We start from the raw sequence: 21,125 nt of genomic DNA, 5'->3' as shown, positions 1-21,125 counted from the left end.
TAGGATGCAACCTTGTTCTCGGTATTTATTTACCAAGATAAAATTCAACTAAAGTCAAGGCAAAAGATTCATAAACCGGATTATCTGTTCTCTCGAGGTATCAATTTGCTAGAACACAGGGATAAATAAGCTAATGAATTTTACCGCAAGCGGCATGCATTTGGCCTCAACTGTCGCGATTTGTACAACAATAAGTTGGTTATGCCATTATGCTTTCGAATTGGAATATTATGAATGAAGATGGTGGATTTGCGAGTACCAGCAGGTTGAGGTAATTTGAGATGTTACGATATAATTTTTGACTTCGGAACACTCAAGATAAGTTGCATGAACAAATTAATTCGACGAAACCACGCTGCATTCTAAAATGAGACATAAATTCTTTGAAAATCATCACAAATTTTGCAAAATAAAAAATGTAATTGGCACACCCGCCCCAGTTCACCACCGGACACACCCGCCCCAGTTCACCACCGGACACACCCGCCCCAGTTCACCACCGGACACACCCGTCCCCGTTCACCACCGGACACACCCGCCTCAGTTCACCACATTGTACCCTCAACTCAGTAGCCCACCAAAGCAGCACCCTGAGAGCAGGTATTGTACCGGAGATTCGGGAAGCTCATCACGCACAACGCGCAGATGCTGAGTCAGCACGAATTTGTCTACGCCAGAGCCAGCACCGTCATGGTCAGGATCTATGCCTAGACCACCGCGTGAGCAGCGGGCCAATTAGAAACACGAAAGTAAAGCCTAACATATATTGAGAAATATTGCTCGAGAAATAAGTATGAAGCGATCCATTTTCCAGTCACAATGAGAGTGGAAGAACAACGGTTTCGTGCATGTATTACAATTTAGTGCCATACATTGAGTCTACTTACGACGTAAAGCGCAAAATGTACCACACATTGAGTTCACTTATGACGTTATTAGGAGTAAATAATTGGATCTAATGCACAGGGTTAACAAACATCGGAAACGAAAATTCGTGATGTTGTGAAGTTTACGTTCGTTCTGGCATTAGAACAAAATTAGTATTGGTGCAGGCACGGGTCAACGACGCCGCAGACATGTTAGTAGACATTGGAGGGGCAAAGCTATAACGAGCAGCAGCAGCAGCAGCTCTATTGACCTGCAACAATGGCCTAAGAACCATAAATCGTTTAGTCAAATAATGCTCAGGGATCGTTCAAAGGAAGCCAATAAATCCCCCTAAGAGAGGCTCTAATAAAAGCGATCCATCATAGAGACGCCACAAAGAATGAAAGTTGCTCGCACTAAGATTTGGAAGAGGGCAAACTCTCAGGAAAAAAATCCCCGTTAAAATGAGTAATTATAAACGCCCAGCGTTTTTTCACGACATAAGAAAAGAAGAATTGGAAGAACAGCAATAGAAAAAAACAAGCAAATCGTAATTCACGACATAAGTAAAGAAGATTGAAATAATAGCAATAGAACAAACAAGCAAATCGTAATTCACGATATAAGTAAAGAAGAATTGAAAGAACAGCAATAGAAAAAACAAGCAAATCGTAATTCACGACATAAGTAAAGAAGATTGAAAGAATAAAATAGAACAGACAAGCAAATCGTAAGAATTCTTACATTGAAAGATTGGAATCTAGTATAAAGCGGTTATATGGCCTGCAAAAGCAGATACCAATGAATAGGATCACCAGAGCTTGTCAATAAGTGCCAGGTCGTAAAGTTTACAGCCAATACATGAGGACAATAAAACACGCAAGTTGAGGAAGCTTTTATAGGCGTCCATTGAAGTGAGTTATAACTTGAACTATCATTGGCACGCGCTCTCATGAGCCACGTCGAGAGGGCATTGAGAGGTGAAAACTCACTTGTTATCAGCGACGCTAGCCTGCAGCTCTACAGTGGAACTGGCTTGATGTTATGTCTACTCTCTCAGCTATAAAATTAAGAATGTGTCGTTATTCTTAGTGTTCAAGTTACTTTATATTAATTAGGGCCGAGACGATGCTAGAGGAAAGCGTGAACGAAAAACTGCGACGAGCTGACGGTTATTTTTCGTACCATTCGACTGATGAAAACATTAATGATTTGGTGAAATTCTTCAAGACTGAATGATCCGTCGGATTTAAACCGCTACTGATAACCGTCATCACCAGAAACTTCTCATTTAAATTAAGGTCCATCCATTGTAAAAAAATTTTTATATAAAGTCAACGGTCAAAAATACAAAAGATATTGATTCTTTTGCAATGATCTTCAAATATTAGGCCCGGCATAGCGTGGAACACTGCGCATTGTCACCCAGCGAATGTCGATCCCGCTGCTGGAGCGGCCAAGATTGCGCGGAGTACGGCAAGGTAGCAGCGAGGCATTTTCAAGCCCAGCAACCATCGTTTGCTCGCCCCAAGGGAGCCCAAGCCAGTCTTGGCTTTCACTCCACACATCCATTAGAGGCAGCCAGCGTTACCGCTAACAGCCGCTGGGACCACATAAAACTCCTTCAAAAATCCACGCTATTATTTTCTCTTGAAGTCCTCTCGAAAAGCCTGTAAGTTTTATCATTGTGCGTTGCAGTGACGCACGTTCGCACAAATAAGTTTCACGGAGGTTCCGTGCACAGCATATGGAAGTTCGTTGCACAGGCCTATCTAAAGCAAAGCAGAAGTTTAAATATGAATTCAAGTACACTCTGTTCACCTTCTTTACCTCGTAACTTTCGTAAAATACATTTCTTTTAGATCTTATGAGTATTCCAAGTAAAAATACATTTATTTGATGGCTTTCAACGCCGAGTGCGATACTGGATGCAAGACCGATAATATTTTCCATCACGTTGAAGCCGCACTCTCAGCACGTCCCAAACCATCTGATACGAGTATTAAATTGCAGAGACAGAGCTACGAATTTGGTTGAGTATGGACGAATAACGGATTGAGTGAACAACTAGAAATTGAGAAATATCTGTAGAAAAAAATACAAAAGAAGAATGAGAAGCACGTGCAGCCTAATGAAAAGGAAAAACTGCAGCAAACACGAGTGGAAAATTCAAAGAAGAATGTATTTAGTTCTTGATACGAATTAATTTTATGACCTCTACAAAACATGGCCGTTAAATATCAAGAGTTTTAGTCCGATTTGGACACTTAGAATCGGAATCGACGAAGGAAGAAGGCTTGAAATTAATCGCCAGCAAGCTTGTGTCGGCTTTAAGGCTCTCAAGAGACTCGTGAAACAGACCTAAGACAGCCGCGTACCAACCGGCCATCCGTCACTAAGTCCCCTCAAGACCGACGTTATTTCCCCATGTATTCATTTCCTCCACTTTTATCTTATATAGAGGCTTGCGGTATAAGCCAGCCAATGGGAATATTTTACTAAAATCAGGAAAACAAAATTTTATAAAATCCAGAGGACAAATTTTTTTTCTTACATCATGAGAACAATCGCGAAGTGTAGGTCAGCGAAATCGAACGCAAAAGAAGGCCAGCTAGAGGATCAGAGCATGCCGATATTTTTTGCCAGGTAAATTTAAACATAATCACAGCTGTTTCAATTAGTTGAGCCGTAAAATATTCCGTATTTAACTTCTCATCCCGTGACAGACGTTTGTACCACGGTTTGTCAGAGAATGCAGTTGGTTAGCTGTCCACCGCCTAGAGATGCAGAAGTAACGTCAAACATTGCGACACAAGCGCATTGACGGACAAGGCCCAGCTGACCCTTCGGTAAACTCAATCTTGTGGAGGTAATTCTCTAGAGACGCGTCCATGGCTAACGCAAGATGCTGGACACTTCTGCCTTAAACGCATACACTGACGACACTTCAGGGCCGCAAGTGTCCCTTGCCGGACAAACTTCTACAAAAAACGTTTGTTCTACAAAAGAGAACTTCTACAAAAAAGATTTACTTCTACAAAAACGTTTGTTCTATATACGAAAGAGAACTTCTACAAAAAAGATTTACTTCTACCAAAAAAAAAGTTTGTTCTACAAAAGAGAACTTCTACAGAAAAGATTTACTTCTAAAAAAACGTTTGTTCTACAAAAGAGAACTTCTACAAAACAGATTTACTTCTACAAAAAACGTTTGTACCTTGACAATTCGAAAAGTTTTACGTACTAAAAATGTTGTCGAATGAAAAATATTTGAAAAGTTTGAGAGAAAATACTCGCATAATAACACTCATACCCTTTGTAAGAATGTCGTCAGCCTATACGCAGCAAGCATTTCAGCCTCGATAACCTATACACTTATGAAATTCTGTCTTAGATTATCACAAAATACACAAATTTGGTTTAAAGTATAGTATGTGACAGAGCCAATAATAAATAATTAACAATTAATTTAAAAAGTGAACATGATAAGGACAATATTTGTACAAGAAAATCGTTCTCTGCTGTATTAGATTCAGGAAACATAAAAATTTTCCAGTGCCTAGTCTTTTCCACACTCGGGAAATATTCATCCATGATAAGAAGACCTAAGGTACAAGGGATTTTTATTAAAAGCTTTGCCGGTGGCGTCGATCGAAGGCTCGAAGGTAAACGGTCCCCTGGGCGAAGGCAGCTTCAATTAGGGGCGAACGCGGTAAGGCTGTGAGAGGCGCGTACCCCTTAAATCGGTCAGCAAAAGCGACGACGGACTGCAAACGCAGTCTCTTCTTCAGCGATAAATTTGCCTAGTTATAGATTTGCGATAGCAGCCTCAGGAAATAACGCACATGGAAAGAACCACGCTCAGGGGAAAGGGGTTCCGGAAAAGGAGGAGGCGTCCGATGGGTCCAGGCAATATTAGCTCGTATATACACCGTGGAGCCGGTGGCTGCTGCAACCGTATGCTGCAGTCACTCATCTAAAAATCGTACAAAGAAAATAGATTCCAAATTTCCATTCAAAAGCGAACATTCATGAATTTACCAAATAAAAAATGCAAGAAAAATGAATATTTTGTTATATTTGACCGTAAAAATAAGAGTGCGTAGGAAGAATAAAGCCTGTACAGAGTCGATAAGTCGATCGATGATCTTCATGTTTGACAATCCGAGGAAAACCAACTGCACGGTAAAAGCTCCTAAAAAGAGCGTAAGTCAAATCTACTCACCCACATAAATTGTAAATTAATAATGAATGCATTCGACTTAATGGTTTTGATGGCAATTTTAAGCCTCACCTAAGAATTAAACGTATACCTATGTGAGCAAGAAAAATTTTGCGTTCACGTGATATTGAGTGCGGAAAAATCATGATATCTAAATTAACTTTCAGGTTTACAGTGATACAAATTTTTAATTTTGTACAGTTAAGGCTAACTTTCATCTTTACTTAAATTTAAAATAGATAACTCTGGGATAACCGAATGGGTAACTTTTGGAAGCACAACAAGCCGTTAACTAAAATGTTTTCATAGTATTTACATTCTTTACTTATTATTTTTAATTTTTCGACAATGTTTTCCATTATCCAAGCAGAAATGATACACTGACACCAGGCTGAACCTTCTTGAGCTTTTTTCACACGCACTCTTCCACGACTAAACATAGACGAAAATAAAAGTACCCACACGTTTCAGATGTAACCCTACGGTTTGTTTAGAGGAAAGAAAACTTGGAAGCTTGGCTTTTAGAGAGACATTGTAGTGAAGAAAACTCGAACACAACTGAGAGGTCCGTGAAGTTTTAGCGCGACTCAAAGTTAGGGACAAGGCACTGAGTGTAGCATTGTGTTCCTATACAGTAGCCCTTCAATAAAATAATTGCAGACAAGCCAGGCGGTCCAGCCACGTCTGTAGGATTCGTGGAACGAATTTTTGCCGCAAAGCCGAATCAAAATTGGCTATTGAAGTCGGGGCATGATTGCATGGAGCGGAGAAAAGCGTCTATGCACAGAGGTCATGCATTGAGAGTGAGGCGTTCTATAGCGAGTGGGCAATTGATCGTTCAAGAAAACCGCAAATTTTGGCTCGGTTGCTTAAATCTTCTCATATCCCAGAGGCGATATCACGGAGCTCGGCACACCGACCAGTAATGACAAGAATCCTGCCAGGAGCAGTCAAATTTGCAGCGAGAAAGTCGCGAAAAATTGTACGATGTGCGGACTACAAAATGCTTTGGCGTTGAACGCTGCACTACGCATAGGCAACTGAGAGAGAACAAAATTTGTTCTCATTTGGTGGTGATCAATGCAATTTCCCCATATTAAATTAAACGCTCGGTCATCGATAATAAATGTATTTCGTAATATATCATTGCGTAAAATTCATAGCCAACGATCACGATTTTGGTAAAATAAATAGCAAGAACATCAAAATTCATGGACTAATTTTCTGATACGCAAAAACCATATAACTAAGATACTTAAAACATTTTGAATAGTTGAAAACAACAGCAGGCACGGCAATTTAATTGCTGCAGAAATAAATTGAACAAAAACACAAACACAGAAACAAAATACTACAGTAAACTCGGAATAGGAATTACTTTTAGAGAAAAGATCGAAATAAAATTTAAAAAAGATTCGAAGGAAAAAGAGAGTAACAAAAAATTAAATGCATACTTCTATATAACAAAATGAATAAGTAAAATCTTTTTATACAGCATCAGTGTACAAGAAAAGCTTCAATGAAAAAACCAGCACGAGTAAAAATAAAAGTGTGCCGAGTTTCTTGGAAGCAACTTTGAACCTGCGCACTCACTTGAATCTCTGCCGTTAGCTGCTCGAGAAGAAGAGAAAGACAAATGTTAGTGGAAAATAGCAAGATGATGTTAGACGATATTAGCAAGGAAAGACGACACACAGGGAAAATAGAGACATAATTAGGCTGGTAAATGTCCCAGGATAGCAATGCGGACATGGTTAACCATGGTGTTTCATGGTTAAAACAAACAGTCGGGCGAAGGAATTTGCGCGTTAAACAAACTAGTCCTAGCGCATTTAGAAGTTAGTGTGCGTTAGAAAATAACGAAATATTAACGGTTGATAAAAGTTATTTTAAAGGTAATTTTCTGTCACTCGAGAGGCTATCCATTGAACGTTGTATTGGCTTTCAAGTCCTCAATTTCAAGTATCGATTTCCTCAATACTATGGAGCTAAAGGAAAGAGTAACATGCATTCCTCACTAAAAAACTAAGTCTGTTACGTCGGTTATTGCAAAGAAAGTGTGGGTGGAAGTTGTTCTTTAAAAAACAGTCTGAATTTAAGGTTAGTTTGCGATCACCCTTGCAACGCTGAAGAATTCAGTAGCCTGTCAAGGCCAATCAAGGCAAAAGAAAACCTGACTTGGCTTCAGCGCGACGCGACGCGTTGGGAGGAAAGTCTGTGCGTCACGATCAACCCAAAAGTTATTTGATATTTCCATTAAATAATTTTAGCTTATTTTAGTAACGAGTAAACGAGTGAATTATGAAGCGGATAAACTGCTTCCAACAATATTCAGGAAGAATGCTATTGATGCTGTAAGGGATAGAAATCATTGTTTAACTATCGGAATATTAATTGCACAAGTTATTAATAGGTAGTCCCGAATTTTAAATTGCATTTTTAGTTTAGAGTTTACGGAAGGCTAAGTACGGAAGGAGGATTTGATGTGGAGGAGGAGGCGATAGGATTATTTTGTCGTGGAAAGCCGGAGCGGAGGTATGTGCTGCGTTAGGATGTGAATATGTAAATATATATGTGAATAGATTTGATGTGGAGAAATCGTGTAAATATTCAGGTCATATATTTAGCAATCCGTAATGTTTAGCTTAACTTATTATTTATGTTTCAATTGTTTCTTTTATAGGAAAGCCTCAAATCGGAGATTTAAACTCAGACCAAAAGTTTCTCAAATCGAAGACTTAGATTCATATGAAGAGTAAGCCTGAAATCAAGAGCTAAGCACCAAGATGACAGCAATGAAATGAATTTTTTAGTGTTATTCTTATTGATTATTTTTTTATTTGAAAATGTGGTGTAATAAAATGTTTCAATTATTGTGAATTTGCATGGTGTTTTCTATGCTTTTAAATTCCTTATAAACTTGCGATATAAGCAGACTGATTATATAAGTGATCATGAAGGCTAGTTGGTGGTTCAGAGAGCCCCAGCAATGCAACGAATTTAAATTCTTATGATGGAGGCAGCAGCGTGAACTTGCTAGTGTCATTCTTATTCTTATTTGATTGAAAGTGTGGTGTAATAATGCGTTTTAATTATTGTGCATTAGTGACTAAACCTATACGATCATGAAGGCTAGTTGGTGGTTCAGAGAGCCCCAACAATGCAACCAAATTAATATTATTATTATCATAGCAGCATGACTCACTGGTCTCGCCAGTGGTGATGTAGGCAGGTTCAGACGGCGCGCCTCGCCCGATCTTGTTCACGGCCACGATGCGGAACTCGTAGCTCGTGTACGGCGACAACGCTGACCAAAAATATTACATCATATTACCACGAACATTAAATTTATATTAGAAATTGATATCCTAGGAGATAAACTGACAAGGTTGACGAAAAATATTACATCATATTACCAATAACGTTAAATTTATATTACAAATTAATATCCTAGGAGATAAACCGGTAACGCTGACTAAAAATATTACATCATATTACAAAAAACTAAAATTATATTAGAAATCAGTATCCTATGAGATAAAAAAGTGACAACGCTGACCAAAAATATTACATCATATTACCATGAACATTAAATTTCTATTAGAAATTGATTTCCTAGGAGATAAAAAACGGAAAACACTTAGGAAAAATATTACGTCACATAACCAACAATGTTAAAATTATATTTGAAATTAATATCCTAGGAGATAAGGAACCGACAACGCTGAGGAAAAATATCACATAATATAACAAACAACGTAAAATTTATATTAGAAATAAAAACCCTAGGAGATAAAAACTGACAAGGCTGACGAAAAATATTACATCATATTACCAACAACGTTAAATTTACATTAGTAATTAATATCCTGAGAGATAAAAACCGACGAGTCTGGCGCAAAAATATTACATCATATTACCAAGAAGGTTAAATTTATATTAGAAATTGTTATCCGTAGTGGTAAAGAACATACAATCAAAAGTTGAAATGTCTCATCCGTAGTTCTCAAATGTTGAACTTTTCATTAAAACTGTCAAATTACTGACGTTAGATTTTAAAAATAGATTGATGTTTTTGACACACAATGTAAGAGGCGTTACATTTGCCAAGGATGTACTCGTACGTGCAAACTCACTGTTGACAGCTGAATTTAGAATTCAAACGCGCACATTATAATCGCCAGTTCAGTGACATTCAATTCTAAAACAATAATTTCTAAACCTATTTAAATATTAATTCTATTTAAAATAATAATTCTAAGATAAGATACAGTAGCCATGAACGCACAAATGCACTCACATCTGACGTTTGAACTTATCATTCAATCGATCGACATAATAATATCTGATCACTGACGTCTAATTTCCGAATACTAATTTTCATTACAATATAAGAGACGTTCCAGTTGAAAAAAATACACTCACAGCGTCCGTATGAACATAGAATTAAAACGCGCACATTATAATATCTGATCACTGACGTCTAATTTCCGAATATTAATTTTTATAACAATATAGGAGACTCTACAGTTACAAAGAATGCACTAATCGGACGTATGAACCTATAATTCAAACGCGCACATTTTAATTTCTGATCACTGACGTCTAATTTCCGATTAATAATTTTTATAACAATATAAGACGTTAAAGTTGCATTGAATGCACTCACAGCTGACAGCGTAGAACCTGGTGACAAGGCCGGACATCAATTTCCGAATAGTAATTTTTATAAAATATTATAGACTCTACAGTTGCAAAGAATGCACTCACGGCGTTCGTATAATTTTTCTAATAATATTATAGACTCTACAGTTGTAATGAATGCACTCACAGCTAACATATAATTTTTATAAATATATTATAGACTCTACAGTTGCAATAAATACACTTACAGCTAACGCATAATTTTTCTAACAATATTATAGGCTCTAAAGTTGCAATGAATGCACTCACAGCTAACGCATAATTTTTCTAACAATATTATAGGCTCTAAAGTTGCAATGAATGCACTCACAGCTAACATATAATTTTTATAAATATATTATAGACTCTACAGTTGCAATAAATACACTCACAGCTAACAGCGTAGAACCTGGTGACTAGACCGGACATCTCAGTGTACTCGCGGTCTACATCGCGCGGCTTGTACTGGATGATGTAGTAGCTGATGTCGCTGGGGCTCACGTCGTACTCCCACACCACGCGTACAGACGTCGCAGTCACGTCAGTGATACGTACAGATGTGGGCGGCCGCGGCAGTGCTGCAATAATAATAATAACAATATTTGTAATATTGCTGTAATATTTGCGCTGAAACATTAATATTAATAATACTTGTAATATTGGTGTGATATTTGTGCTGCAACATCACACTCGGCATTTGTGCTGCAACATCATCGAAAAAATGAGCATTACGGACGAATATGAACTCCTACTTCAATTAAAAAAATTGAAACGGAAGAGCAACCAATGCAGTGCAGGCCAGCAGTGCAGGCCAGCAGTGCATGCCAGCAGTGCAGGCCAGCAGTGCAGGCCAGCAGTGCAGGCCAGCAGTGCCGGCCAGCAGTGCAGGTCAGCAGTGCAGGCCAGCAGTGCAGGCTAGTAGTGCAGGCCAGCAGTGCAGGTCAGCAGTGCAGGCCAGCAGCGCAGGCCAGCAGCGCAGGCCAGCAGTGCAGGCCAGCAGTGCAGGCCAGCAGTGCAGGCCAGCAGTGCAAGCCAGCAGTGCAGGCCAGCAGTACAGGCCAGCAGTGCAGGCCAGCAGTACAGGCCAGCAGTGCAGGCCAGCTGTACAGGCCAGCAGTGCAGGCTAAGGCGCGGTATGCAGAAGCGCCTCGATATCTCAGGCGTCGCGTAGCTTACAATGGCGTCTTAATTGCAGTCTCAGCGCCTACCGACCAACTAACAGCATTCCGGTCCACGCACCCAAACACACTTGAACTAAACCGAACTTAGAATTAAGACAGCAATTTATCTGCATAGCTGTTTATTATACGGGATTTCGATTCAGATTAAAATACTGCCAAAATTCTCGGAAATAAAATTTTGTCTATGGGAACGCCTAACTTATTTTCTTCAAAAGCAGCATTTCTAAAAAAAAAAGTATTACTTCAAATTTGTCATGATCGTAAGATATGGTTAAAAATATAACATAACTGAAATAGCTCTACAAACCAATCATAATCTCAATACTCCAATCTAACTGTAAACTTAATAAAGCAAACACTGCAATATAAATAATAAACAGGTAACTGGAATCCATGCCTAGGAATAACTGAAATGAAAATTAAAAATGAAACTTTAGTAAATACTTCATCACGATTCGATATCATTCAAGTGCTTAGGTATAACTATACCTACAGTTGGCAAGTTTATAACGTAGTAAAATTATGCTGTGTGACAAGGATTCAGGCAGATATGTGTACACATAGAAATAATTTGTATAGTTAGGCAGAAGTTTTTCTTTTATGCAAGTTTTATTAAAGACCCGAGCGTATTTCTTATTAATGATTTTCTTATTAATTTTCTCGGTGCTGCGAACTAGGCTTTTTGCGGGATTTGAAAGTTCGAATATAAGGTTTCCAAATGACATTTTATTTTACTTTACGACATTTCGAATATTCCATATTCATTAGGTCAGCAGTGCAAATCAAAAATCAAAATCCCGCAAATCGATCTTTCAACTCCCGCAAAAAGCCTAGTTCGCAGCATCGAGAAAATTAATAAGAAAATCATTCATAAGAAATACGCTCTGGTCTTTAATAAAACTTGCATACATAGAAATAAGTGAACTTTTTCCAGATATCGATGCACTTTTTAACGTTATGCGAGTCATTTTGACTCAGTTTGGCCCTGCGAAATGGTGCATCAGTGATACGACCGTTCTCTGCTTGTACTATGGATAAGAAAATGCATCACTTTTTTGACGCTATAACCCATTTATGTTTATGAGTAGACACTTACCCTGTACTTTGACCTGAACATCGGCGACGATGATGCCTAGAGTGGACTGCGCCTGACACGTGTAGTTCTCAGACTTGCGGATGTTGTGTAGCATCAGCACGTTCTTGGTGAGTCTGTTCTCCGACACCTCGACTGCCAGGCCCTATAAACCATTGATACAGTATAATTTATACCGTGAAATGTCGCAAAAACTATTGATACAGTGTCATTTAGACAATGAAATGTCGCAAAAACTATTGATACAGTGTCATTTAGACCATGAAATGTCGCAAAAACTATTGATACAGTGTCATTTAGACCATGAAATGTCGCAAAAACTATTGATACAGTATAATTTAGACCATGAAATGTTGCCCAAACCATCTATACAGTATAATTTTAGATCATGAAATGTCGCATAAAACATAGATACAGTATAATTTTCGCCCTGTAGTGTCACACAAGCCATTGATCTAGCATCATTTTACAACCATCACAAGCAAACTACAATGATCAAAAGACGACCGAAAACTCGTAACATGCTACAGTGGAGAGATAATCTACAAACAAGGTATTTATTATTTGTAGATGAATAAAAGAACACTGTATAAATTCAAGATTATTCCAGAAAAATTAATATATTAAAAAGAAAAACTCTAACTAAATTACAAATAAACCCATTATTTTTAGTCGAAACGCAATTTCATCTTTTTACTTCAGTGCCCCCGAGAGAAAAAAAACGGTATCACAGATACCAGAGTGGCAGGTCGACCCGCAGCTCCGAGGGCGGCGATCTGTCCCAAGTCAAACTGGGAGCGCATTACTTTGGAAGCTCGGCCTTTTCCAAGTTTCAATTGAGTTCCAAAGGAAGTAAACATGGAGGACTGGCAGAAGCAATCGCAATGCGATCGAGCGTATCATTACACTTAACACTTGAAATAAGTTTCTCCCACACATCTTGACTTACCCCACACAGTGTATACCGCGGATCTCAAGGCCGAATTGACCTCAGGTCTTGCTTAGAAATTTACATGAAATGAGAGAGAATAACAAAACGTAAGCCAAATTAATAATAGCTTTTCAATAGACATATTGAATCAGCCCACGATTTCGATCGTTGTTAATTCAAAAATACAAAACTGTCACGGTGAAATTTCAAAGGAAATTGCCGAGCTAAAACTTGACGAAAATTTCGAAATCAAGTAAATTAATATAATATAGAAAAATACACGGCTATTCCAATGATGGACCCAAAGTAATAAATTCGTATTTATTCAGGTATAAATTCAGGTGATGTCGGTGTAGAAATCCATCATCTTCCATCATGTGTAGCAGTGTTTGAAATCCGCCCAATTGCACGTTTGAATAGGTTAACAAAACTTTGATTATTTCTCTTTACATTGGTGTAAAAATTATTCATTTTGAATTTATACTTAAATTATTACAAATTTAATAAATTCAGTCCATCATTTAGAATAAACTTCTATCATTAGTTTAAGAACGTCTTTGCATTCAAAGTAAAGAATATTTTAGAAATATTATTACAACCACAGCGGATTCATTATAGCTCGGTTAGCTATAATTTTTGACCTTGGGAGTGAAACTCAAATCATAATATATTGTATTTCATGTTAAATTTCACAATTTTTATGAAATAATAATTTTTCGCTTGCTAATTTCTTTTGTTATTCTTGTAACAATTACACTTGGACGAGCTTTCATACTGAATGGCTTATACTCCAGACAACTCATACTACGCTACACAGATTGATACGGAAACTGAGTTCGACATAAAAGATAAAGCAACCGTCTCTGATGACGAGTAGTTTTGTTCAGAGCTCATGCGTTAATGTTCAGTGCAAGTAGAGTTTCATTAAATTTCAAGCAGCCACAAATTTCAATCAACCACTTAATACAATTTTTTTTCGCATAACTTAACGGTATTTCGTTCCACAACTAATAAGCCAGCCAGAATGTTTTTTATAGTATAGTATCGAACAGTGCACAAGTTAGATCCCATCTTTTAATTATGATTCAGGAACTTTCATCAGTTACTAAATTCTAGTAGTCCTCTTAAACACTACCCTTTTTAACCAAGATTTAACCTAAAGTAACAGTTTTCCTTACTTCGACATTTTCTCGCAGAAGACATAATAAACGTAAGTTTTTGCACAATGTTTCGAATGAAAGAGGCTGTTTTATATTCCAGCAACTCTTCCTTTTTTTAATTGCCGAGGACAAGAAGCATATCGAAAATTTGATGTAAATAGACACGTATCTTTTATTCTCTTCGAAGTCGTACAGAAGACGCCAGTTCTATCTTTGTTTACATGACGATAAGAGGCCGTTGCTAACGACATACTCATGCCATCTTCTACAAAACGAAAGGCGATCAATCGTATATATATATAGTTGATCCACCGTCTTCCGCATAACATGAAAAAGTGTTACAATTGACCCATCTTTTTCCAAAAGTAGTAGAGGAGGCGGCCGCAAGTAACCCACCTTCTTCCACATGACGTAGGGGCGGCCGACGCGGGTGACCCACCTTCTTCCACATGACGTATACAGTAACAGTAGTAAGACACTAACAGTATATAGGTGAGACAGTAACAGTAAGTGAGACAGTAACATTATGTGTATTCACATAATGTGTTCAATGTGTTAATTTGTTCATGTGATGATGTGTTCAATTTACATTTGGATGATATACCATTGAGGAATAAAAATGTGCACAAGTCTATTAATAAGTGGAATCAATGTTTAATGAAATCGTAAAACTTAGCTTGTTTCTTGTAAGCATGATACTGTAATATACTTGTTTTTAGCACAACACCTTTCGTTAGGGAATATTTTTTGTGCTTGAAACTTTCTTCTTAATTGAAGCCTCGTACGGCATTGAAAAATGAAGTTTCCTTCAGCTCTCAAACAGGAAGATGAATGGGAGTTGTGATAGTAATTCATACGGTGTTTCACAGCACATTACATGGGTGTATTTCATTACTTAACGTACTTTAATTTTAAAATAATGAACTGAACTTGGGAAGACGGCTTTTGGAATGACGGGATTCTCTGCCTGCAAGGATTTTCTATCTAGAAAAACTTTAGGCTGTACCGGTAATACGCTGCTAGATATTTCAGGTATATTGTACGTGTTGTATTTCAGCGCTGAATGAAACCATGCACCTAGGCGCTGTTTGAGCGCGTATCGTCAGTACTTATTGTGCCGGAATATTAAATACGTGTTAACAATTATTAACTGCATAGCAAATAGTAAGGCATTGCAAAACTGGAACTGAGGGTTTGATTAAAAATGTAATTTTAATAGCTAAAATTTATTCTACACTCGAATTAATTCAAAACCATCAGGTAAATTTTTCACATCACGAAACGGAAGTTGTATCTAAGTGCGGATTTGAATGAGAGATTTTTTCAATAACCAGGGCTTTAGCTACCAAATAGAAGAAAATATAAATGTTATAAAAAAATACCAATCCAAATAGAATTATTTCATCGATAAGATGAGAGATAAATGGGAGTTCAGCGCTAATTGAGCGTTTCAACAGGTTTTTCTTGCATTAACGAAAACACTTTATTTCTAGAAATATTAACCTTATTCGGGATGAAGATTTTCAGGATAAGAGAATTCGTGATGAAAAGATCCAGCCCCTTGACATGAGTAGGAATGACGGGATTTTGGATAACGGGATTCGTTATAACTGGATCATCATTCTACTCGTATAATCTTAGCATTAATCTTAGTAAAGGTCTTAGTACAATATAAATTGGAATTAATTTAGTCGTAAAATGAATAGATTCCCTGCAGCTTGCAACGATAAAGAAAAAAAATCATACCTCTCAAAAAAGCACACAAAAAAGCTTTAGTTATGAGAGCTTATATCAATAATTTACTTAATTCGCAAGTTCACCAAGAATTTAAAAGCACGGAAAACGACAAGTAAATTCACCAAAGCTTCAATAAAAACGTTTCGAGACCTGTTTCATCATCAGTTCACAAAATTTATAGAATACAAACACGATTTGTTGTACTTGTATTCTTGGTGAACGTTAATTATAACATGTATGAAGACTTGTAAACGTTAATCATCACGTTAATTATAGCATGTACTCAGAAGACGGAGGTGCCCATTACTGCATTATTCAGGCTAACATTCCGACGTGACATCTGCAGTCAAGACTCGCGGTTAACGCATGGCCAAAAAGGCAAATAAAGCTAAACTTTACTTCAATTCAAATACTTCATCGGTGAAGCAGGGAGAGTAGTAGTCTGTTTACGTCGTCTTCTTACCGCACTTAACGATCTCCAACGTTTTTACAAGCTGACAAACTGCTTATCGAACTGCTTATCGCGAGTCACAATAGCGACGAACTGCTTATCGCGAGTCACAATAGCGACGAACTGCTTATCGCGAGTCACAATTGCGACGAACTGCTTATCGCGAGTTACAATTGCGACGAACTGCTTATCGCGAGTCACAATTGCGACGAACTGCTTATCGCGAGTCACAATTGCGACAAACTGCTTATCGCGAGTCACAATTGCGACAAACTGCTTATCGCGAGTCACAATTGCGATAAACTGCTTATCGCGAGTAACAATTGCGACGAACCGCTTATCGCGAGTCACAATTGCGACGAACCGCTTATCGCGAGTCACAATTGCGACGAACTGCTTATCGCGAGTAACAATTGCGACGAACTGCCCTAACAAATTTTAGAGTCGCCCCAGCTTCTGGTAATTCAAATCAAGCTGCCGCGTCTGTAAATTTTCACTGGGTGCTTATCGCGAGTCACAAGCTGACGAACTGTTTATCGCGACTCAAATGAACTGCACTTAAAAGCAAGCCTGATGCTCGTGGTGCAGGCCCGTGAGCGGATGAAATATAACAAAGCTTTTACCGAAGGTCGAAAGACATCGCAAGGCCGGCAAGCAAGAGCTGTCTCCTCGCGACCATCACCATGGCAACCGCATAACTTTGAAGATCTCAATTAATTGTCCCTGGCACTTCAAGATAGAACGTAGCAGAGATTTTCGTGTATCTGTTATGTGGACGACCAGTCAATTATTCGTGGAATTCGTGTGCTTGAAGACGAACTCCACAATGTGAGACAAATTAAAGTTTTTACTAAATTTCGTCGAAAATTATACTCGATCATATCTCAATATGTTTTCGAAAGGTATTCAATTAGGGATTAAAAACAGATATAATGTCAGAGCCGGTAAACTTTAGTAATTCTTTTTAAATTCAACAACAAATTTAAAAGGAATACTCCATGAGGCTATTTGTGTATTCATCACTTAAATTAAGTTTTCGTAGTCATTTGCAGACAAAATTCACGCATCCAACGAGTGTAAAATGTTTCTAATCCATTTTTCGACAGCTGTACCAGAAAAGAAAAAAAAGGATTTTCGTACCAGAAAAATGTCTGCGATGCTAGTATAAACGGAATTTAGTTCAAAATAGAAGCGAAAGACAGCGTTGAATTTTCCCATCAGAGTTCAATTTAATCAACTCCTCCGACGAGATCGCAATTCGAAAGGCAAAGTAAAATAATGCAGGATAGGAGGCCAGGTTAGGTAGGAATAGCACGCACATCGTTATTAACTTCAGCGTTAATTGAAGCCAAGCCGGCACCTCAGACACAGGCTCGTTGCCGTTCAATTGATTAATAACGAGAAGACCTACAAAAGAAGCTCAAGATACATCGGCCTAGAATTAGTAAATGTTCTACGTGAGCAGCAGCAGCGCAGTATTCCGATGAAGTTGTGTGTCTATATATAAACGACGACCATGCACGGACAGGCTTCATCATCAATTGAGAAGCAGTGAAGGTGCGTCACTATTCACTCATGTCTTCACGTAATACGATGATGCGCATGAGAAACTCTAGACAATGAATTTGCAGCGCATGCAACGATCAAAACTTCGCTTGCTGCGGTTGGGACTCGTATGGCTGCACGGCTCGATCACTTCGAGCGGCTGAAGCAAATTCAAATGTGACTTGCATAATGACCGTGATATAATAGTCTGTAATTATACCGTAACAAATTTTATCTCGAAAAAAATATACTTTTGAATGTATACTAATACGTAACAAATGAACGAATAACTATAGATTCGAATATTTATTTGGTACTTCATATTGCTGGTTCTAGAATCCAGAGATTTATTTCACGTTTAACTATTTCATTGCAGGAGGCATAGGATATTAATCTATCTCATCAAGATCAGTAAGCCATGTGACGCTAGCACAAGTGCGGCTTTAGTGACATCGTTTCCAGGAACATGTAAATCTCGAAAGAAAAGTATGCAAAAGCAGCACAATGACGTTTTATAAAACTCAAAATAAAATAAATTTTCTTAAATTCTGGTATGAAATTGCATACACACAATTCTTTTCAACTTTGTACCTTAATTACATTAATTTATTACATCGTAAGTAGAAAATCATTCAGGCAAGATATTACCACCTATTTAATGAAACGATACTTCTGTAATAAATAGAACTCCTGCATCATATCAAGTGATCAAAATAACCCATGCACTGGTAGATGGCATAACAGTTTCTAGAATGACAAATAAACGAAAACACGAAATATCGATGTGATGAGCATTTTTATAAATGATTAAAAATGTATTCTACAGTTAACAATCTTCTGATACTATTTTTTCACAATTGAACTGAAATGAAAACCGAAGAAAATATTGAATATTATACATACGAACATACATACGTTATACGAATACGTTATACGTTACATATATTACATATATATCATACGTTATACATATATTATACATACGTTATACGAACAAAGACGGCCGCAGCGAACACCTCGTTAATCAGTAAGAACTGATGCTTCCTGGCACCTGAAGTCCGGCGGAAGACCAACATAGGTTGAGTTCAACAAAGGTTGAGTTTCCATGAGGAAGAAAGAGCCTTGGAAACGATGACAGGCTGCTAGGAAAGGGATATCCTCTCAGAGATTTACCGGGAGCCAGAGAAAGAAGGAAAATTTCGATTCGATAGGGAACTGCGAGCACAAATTCGCTGCGAGTGATAATTTCACGAGTTGACTTCGATCAGCCTGGGTCATTTGGACGGGAAGGCCGGTGCTTCGCTTCTTTACGACACCTTACAGAGATCGTTAAAAGTCACACCAGATTCCTATACGACCTCAGGCACTCGATCGCCTTATCGCTGCCACTTTACCTCGTGCATCGACAGAGACGCGATCGAAAGCAGCGAGTGTGTTCTGCTAGCTCAGGCCGATGAGCTCCCTTGCTTGAAATTATACGAGGTCATTCAGATACCCAAGCTCGGCCGTCCTTGATTCGGCTTCAAATTTTAACATGGTACGTAAGCAATTGTTCGAGAGTTCAATGTTCTGATTTGCATGGGTTAATATTTTTCCTAAAGCCGATCAAGTTCAAATAGAAATTTTTTCCGTAGGAAATGCTTATTCAGAATATGTAATTTCATTCAAATAATCGCTTGTATGTACAGAATGAGCTGCAAGTTTTTTGTCCGGTGGCCCATTATCAAGACATTTATATTATAATCATCGTCAGAGACCACAGAAACGGCCACCTGATATTTTTCTCAGCTTGAGCCACTTGTGCGAATCGCAGAGCTAACCAATCTCTGTTCAAACACCGACGAGGTCTAGTACGTCCGAGTTCATTCAGAGACGCAACTCGCAGTCAAAAATGTAGCCTAAAGCCGACAAGCAGAGAGCGTGTACCAGAGATCCGAGAACAGACCAGCAGCTACAGGCTTCAAAACGAACCTCGTCTCCCTTCAGCTCTATCACAAAATCTGATTCTCTTTGAGGAAGCCAAAGCTGACTCGATGAATGGCAAAAATCCCCAAACTTGCTCAATCACTCACTCGTCTCTCCAAGCATTTATCTATTAGTGGAGACAGTCCGGGTATTTTTATCATAAAATAAAAAGAGTTCTCTATTTCCCCTCTTCAGTACTTCATTTGTTGAAGTGAGTCGAGCAGGTATACGAGTTTTTATACAGCCATGCATTGGTTAGGGGTTGAAATATAGTTAGGTCGCAAATTAATCGATTATAGTTTCGTAAAGAATCAAAATATTAGAATAAATCCAAACGTATAAATTTCGAATTCGGTACGGAAAATATCTCTCAAAATTTAGACAAAAAATCACACTATTCTCATCACGATTTGAAGAGTGGAACGTGTGATGTTGAAAGCTCTACCGGATCAGAGCACAAATTTGATACTTTTCCACAATTTCAATACCACGAAAAAATACGGCGAATTAATCGGGCGGTAATAGATCGCATCAAGTCAATTTTTGTTCAGTTATAATACGCTGCGATCACATGTGGTATGCATGATGCAAAAAGTCACGGATCAGCTGGGCCTATACTTTCAAAAAAAGTTAAGAGATCGTAAGTTCATCAGCCAATCATTGACGGCCTTTCAAGCAAAATCCACCAATCATAGACAAGAAAATAGAAAGTAATTACTTACGTTAACTTAGCGAGTTTTGGAAGTATGGCCCCAGAAAATCCTGTCAATTGGCGATGTCGTAAGTGGTTATAGCAAGTGAAGTATTCAGATCCGCACCGAGAAAAACGTGATGATGAATAATAATTTAGAGGGACATTTTTTATCCAAAGTTGTAATATCGGATGTCACATAATAATTTCCTGATGGTAAAGTTTACATTGAGAGCTGGAGGCACTAAAAATGAGCCTTATCAAGAAGTTGGAGAAGTCAGGAGTGTCGGTAACTATGCCAACGACGACATTTATGCTGGCTTCTACTCGATCAAAGATTAGATCTAACAGAAGAATTACATAAATAATCAAACACAAATAGATTGAAAGATTTGTTTTCTAGACCTGCATGAAAGCTACTGTCTCAGTTTCGATGATCTTCATATTGAAATCATGCGAATTCCCTGATGACCCAAATTCGGGATGATCAAGCGAAGACTCCATCAAAGATACATATAAATTATAAAGAAAGAAAATTAATCAAAATTTCGTTCTAGAAAAGAAAATAAAAGCATTGAAGAAGTTAGGGCAATTCGTAC

General features: G+C 38.0%; 1 protein-coding gene across 1 annotated transcript in view; it reads right to left on the bottom strand.

Annotated features, from left to right (window-relative positions):
• The window catches only part of LOC108682264 (tyrosine-protein phosphatase Lar), a 340,083-nt gene that overhangs the window by 43,624 nt on the left and 275,334 nt on the right, over window positions 1-21,125 (bottom strand). Inside the window, exons 10-15 of the mRNA XM_047879960.1 lie at window positions 18,855-18,921; window positions 14,534-14,579; window positions 12,050-12,191; window positions 10,165-10,350; window positions 8,295-8,396; window positions 6,683-6,700 (exon numbers count right to left, since the gene is read on the bottom strand). Of these exons, the coding sequence (XP_047735916.1) occupies window positions 6,683-6,700; window positions 8,295-8,396; window positions 10,165-10,350; window positions 12,050-12,191; window positions 14,534-14,579; window positions 18,855-18,921 (561 nt within the window). The remainder of the gene's footprint in view (window positions 1-6,682; window positions 6,701-8,294; window positions 8,397-10,164; window positions 10,351-12,049; window positions 12,192-14,533; window positions 14,580-18,854; window positions 18,922-21,125) is intronic.

The sequence above is a fragment of the Hyalella azteca genome, unplaced genomic scaffold (genome assembly GCF_000764305.2).
Source record: "Hyalella azteca isolate HAZT.00-mixed unplaced genomic scaffold, Hazt_2.0.2 contig4316, whole genome shotgun sequence".
In the NCBI taxonomy this organism is placed as follows: Eukaryota; Metazoa; Arthropoda; class Malacostraca; order Amphipoda; family Hyalellidae; genus Hyalella; species Hyalella azteca.
The sequence above is the reverse complement of the archived record's forward strand: the minus strand, read 5'-3'. Positions and strand labels throughout refer to the sequence as shown.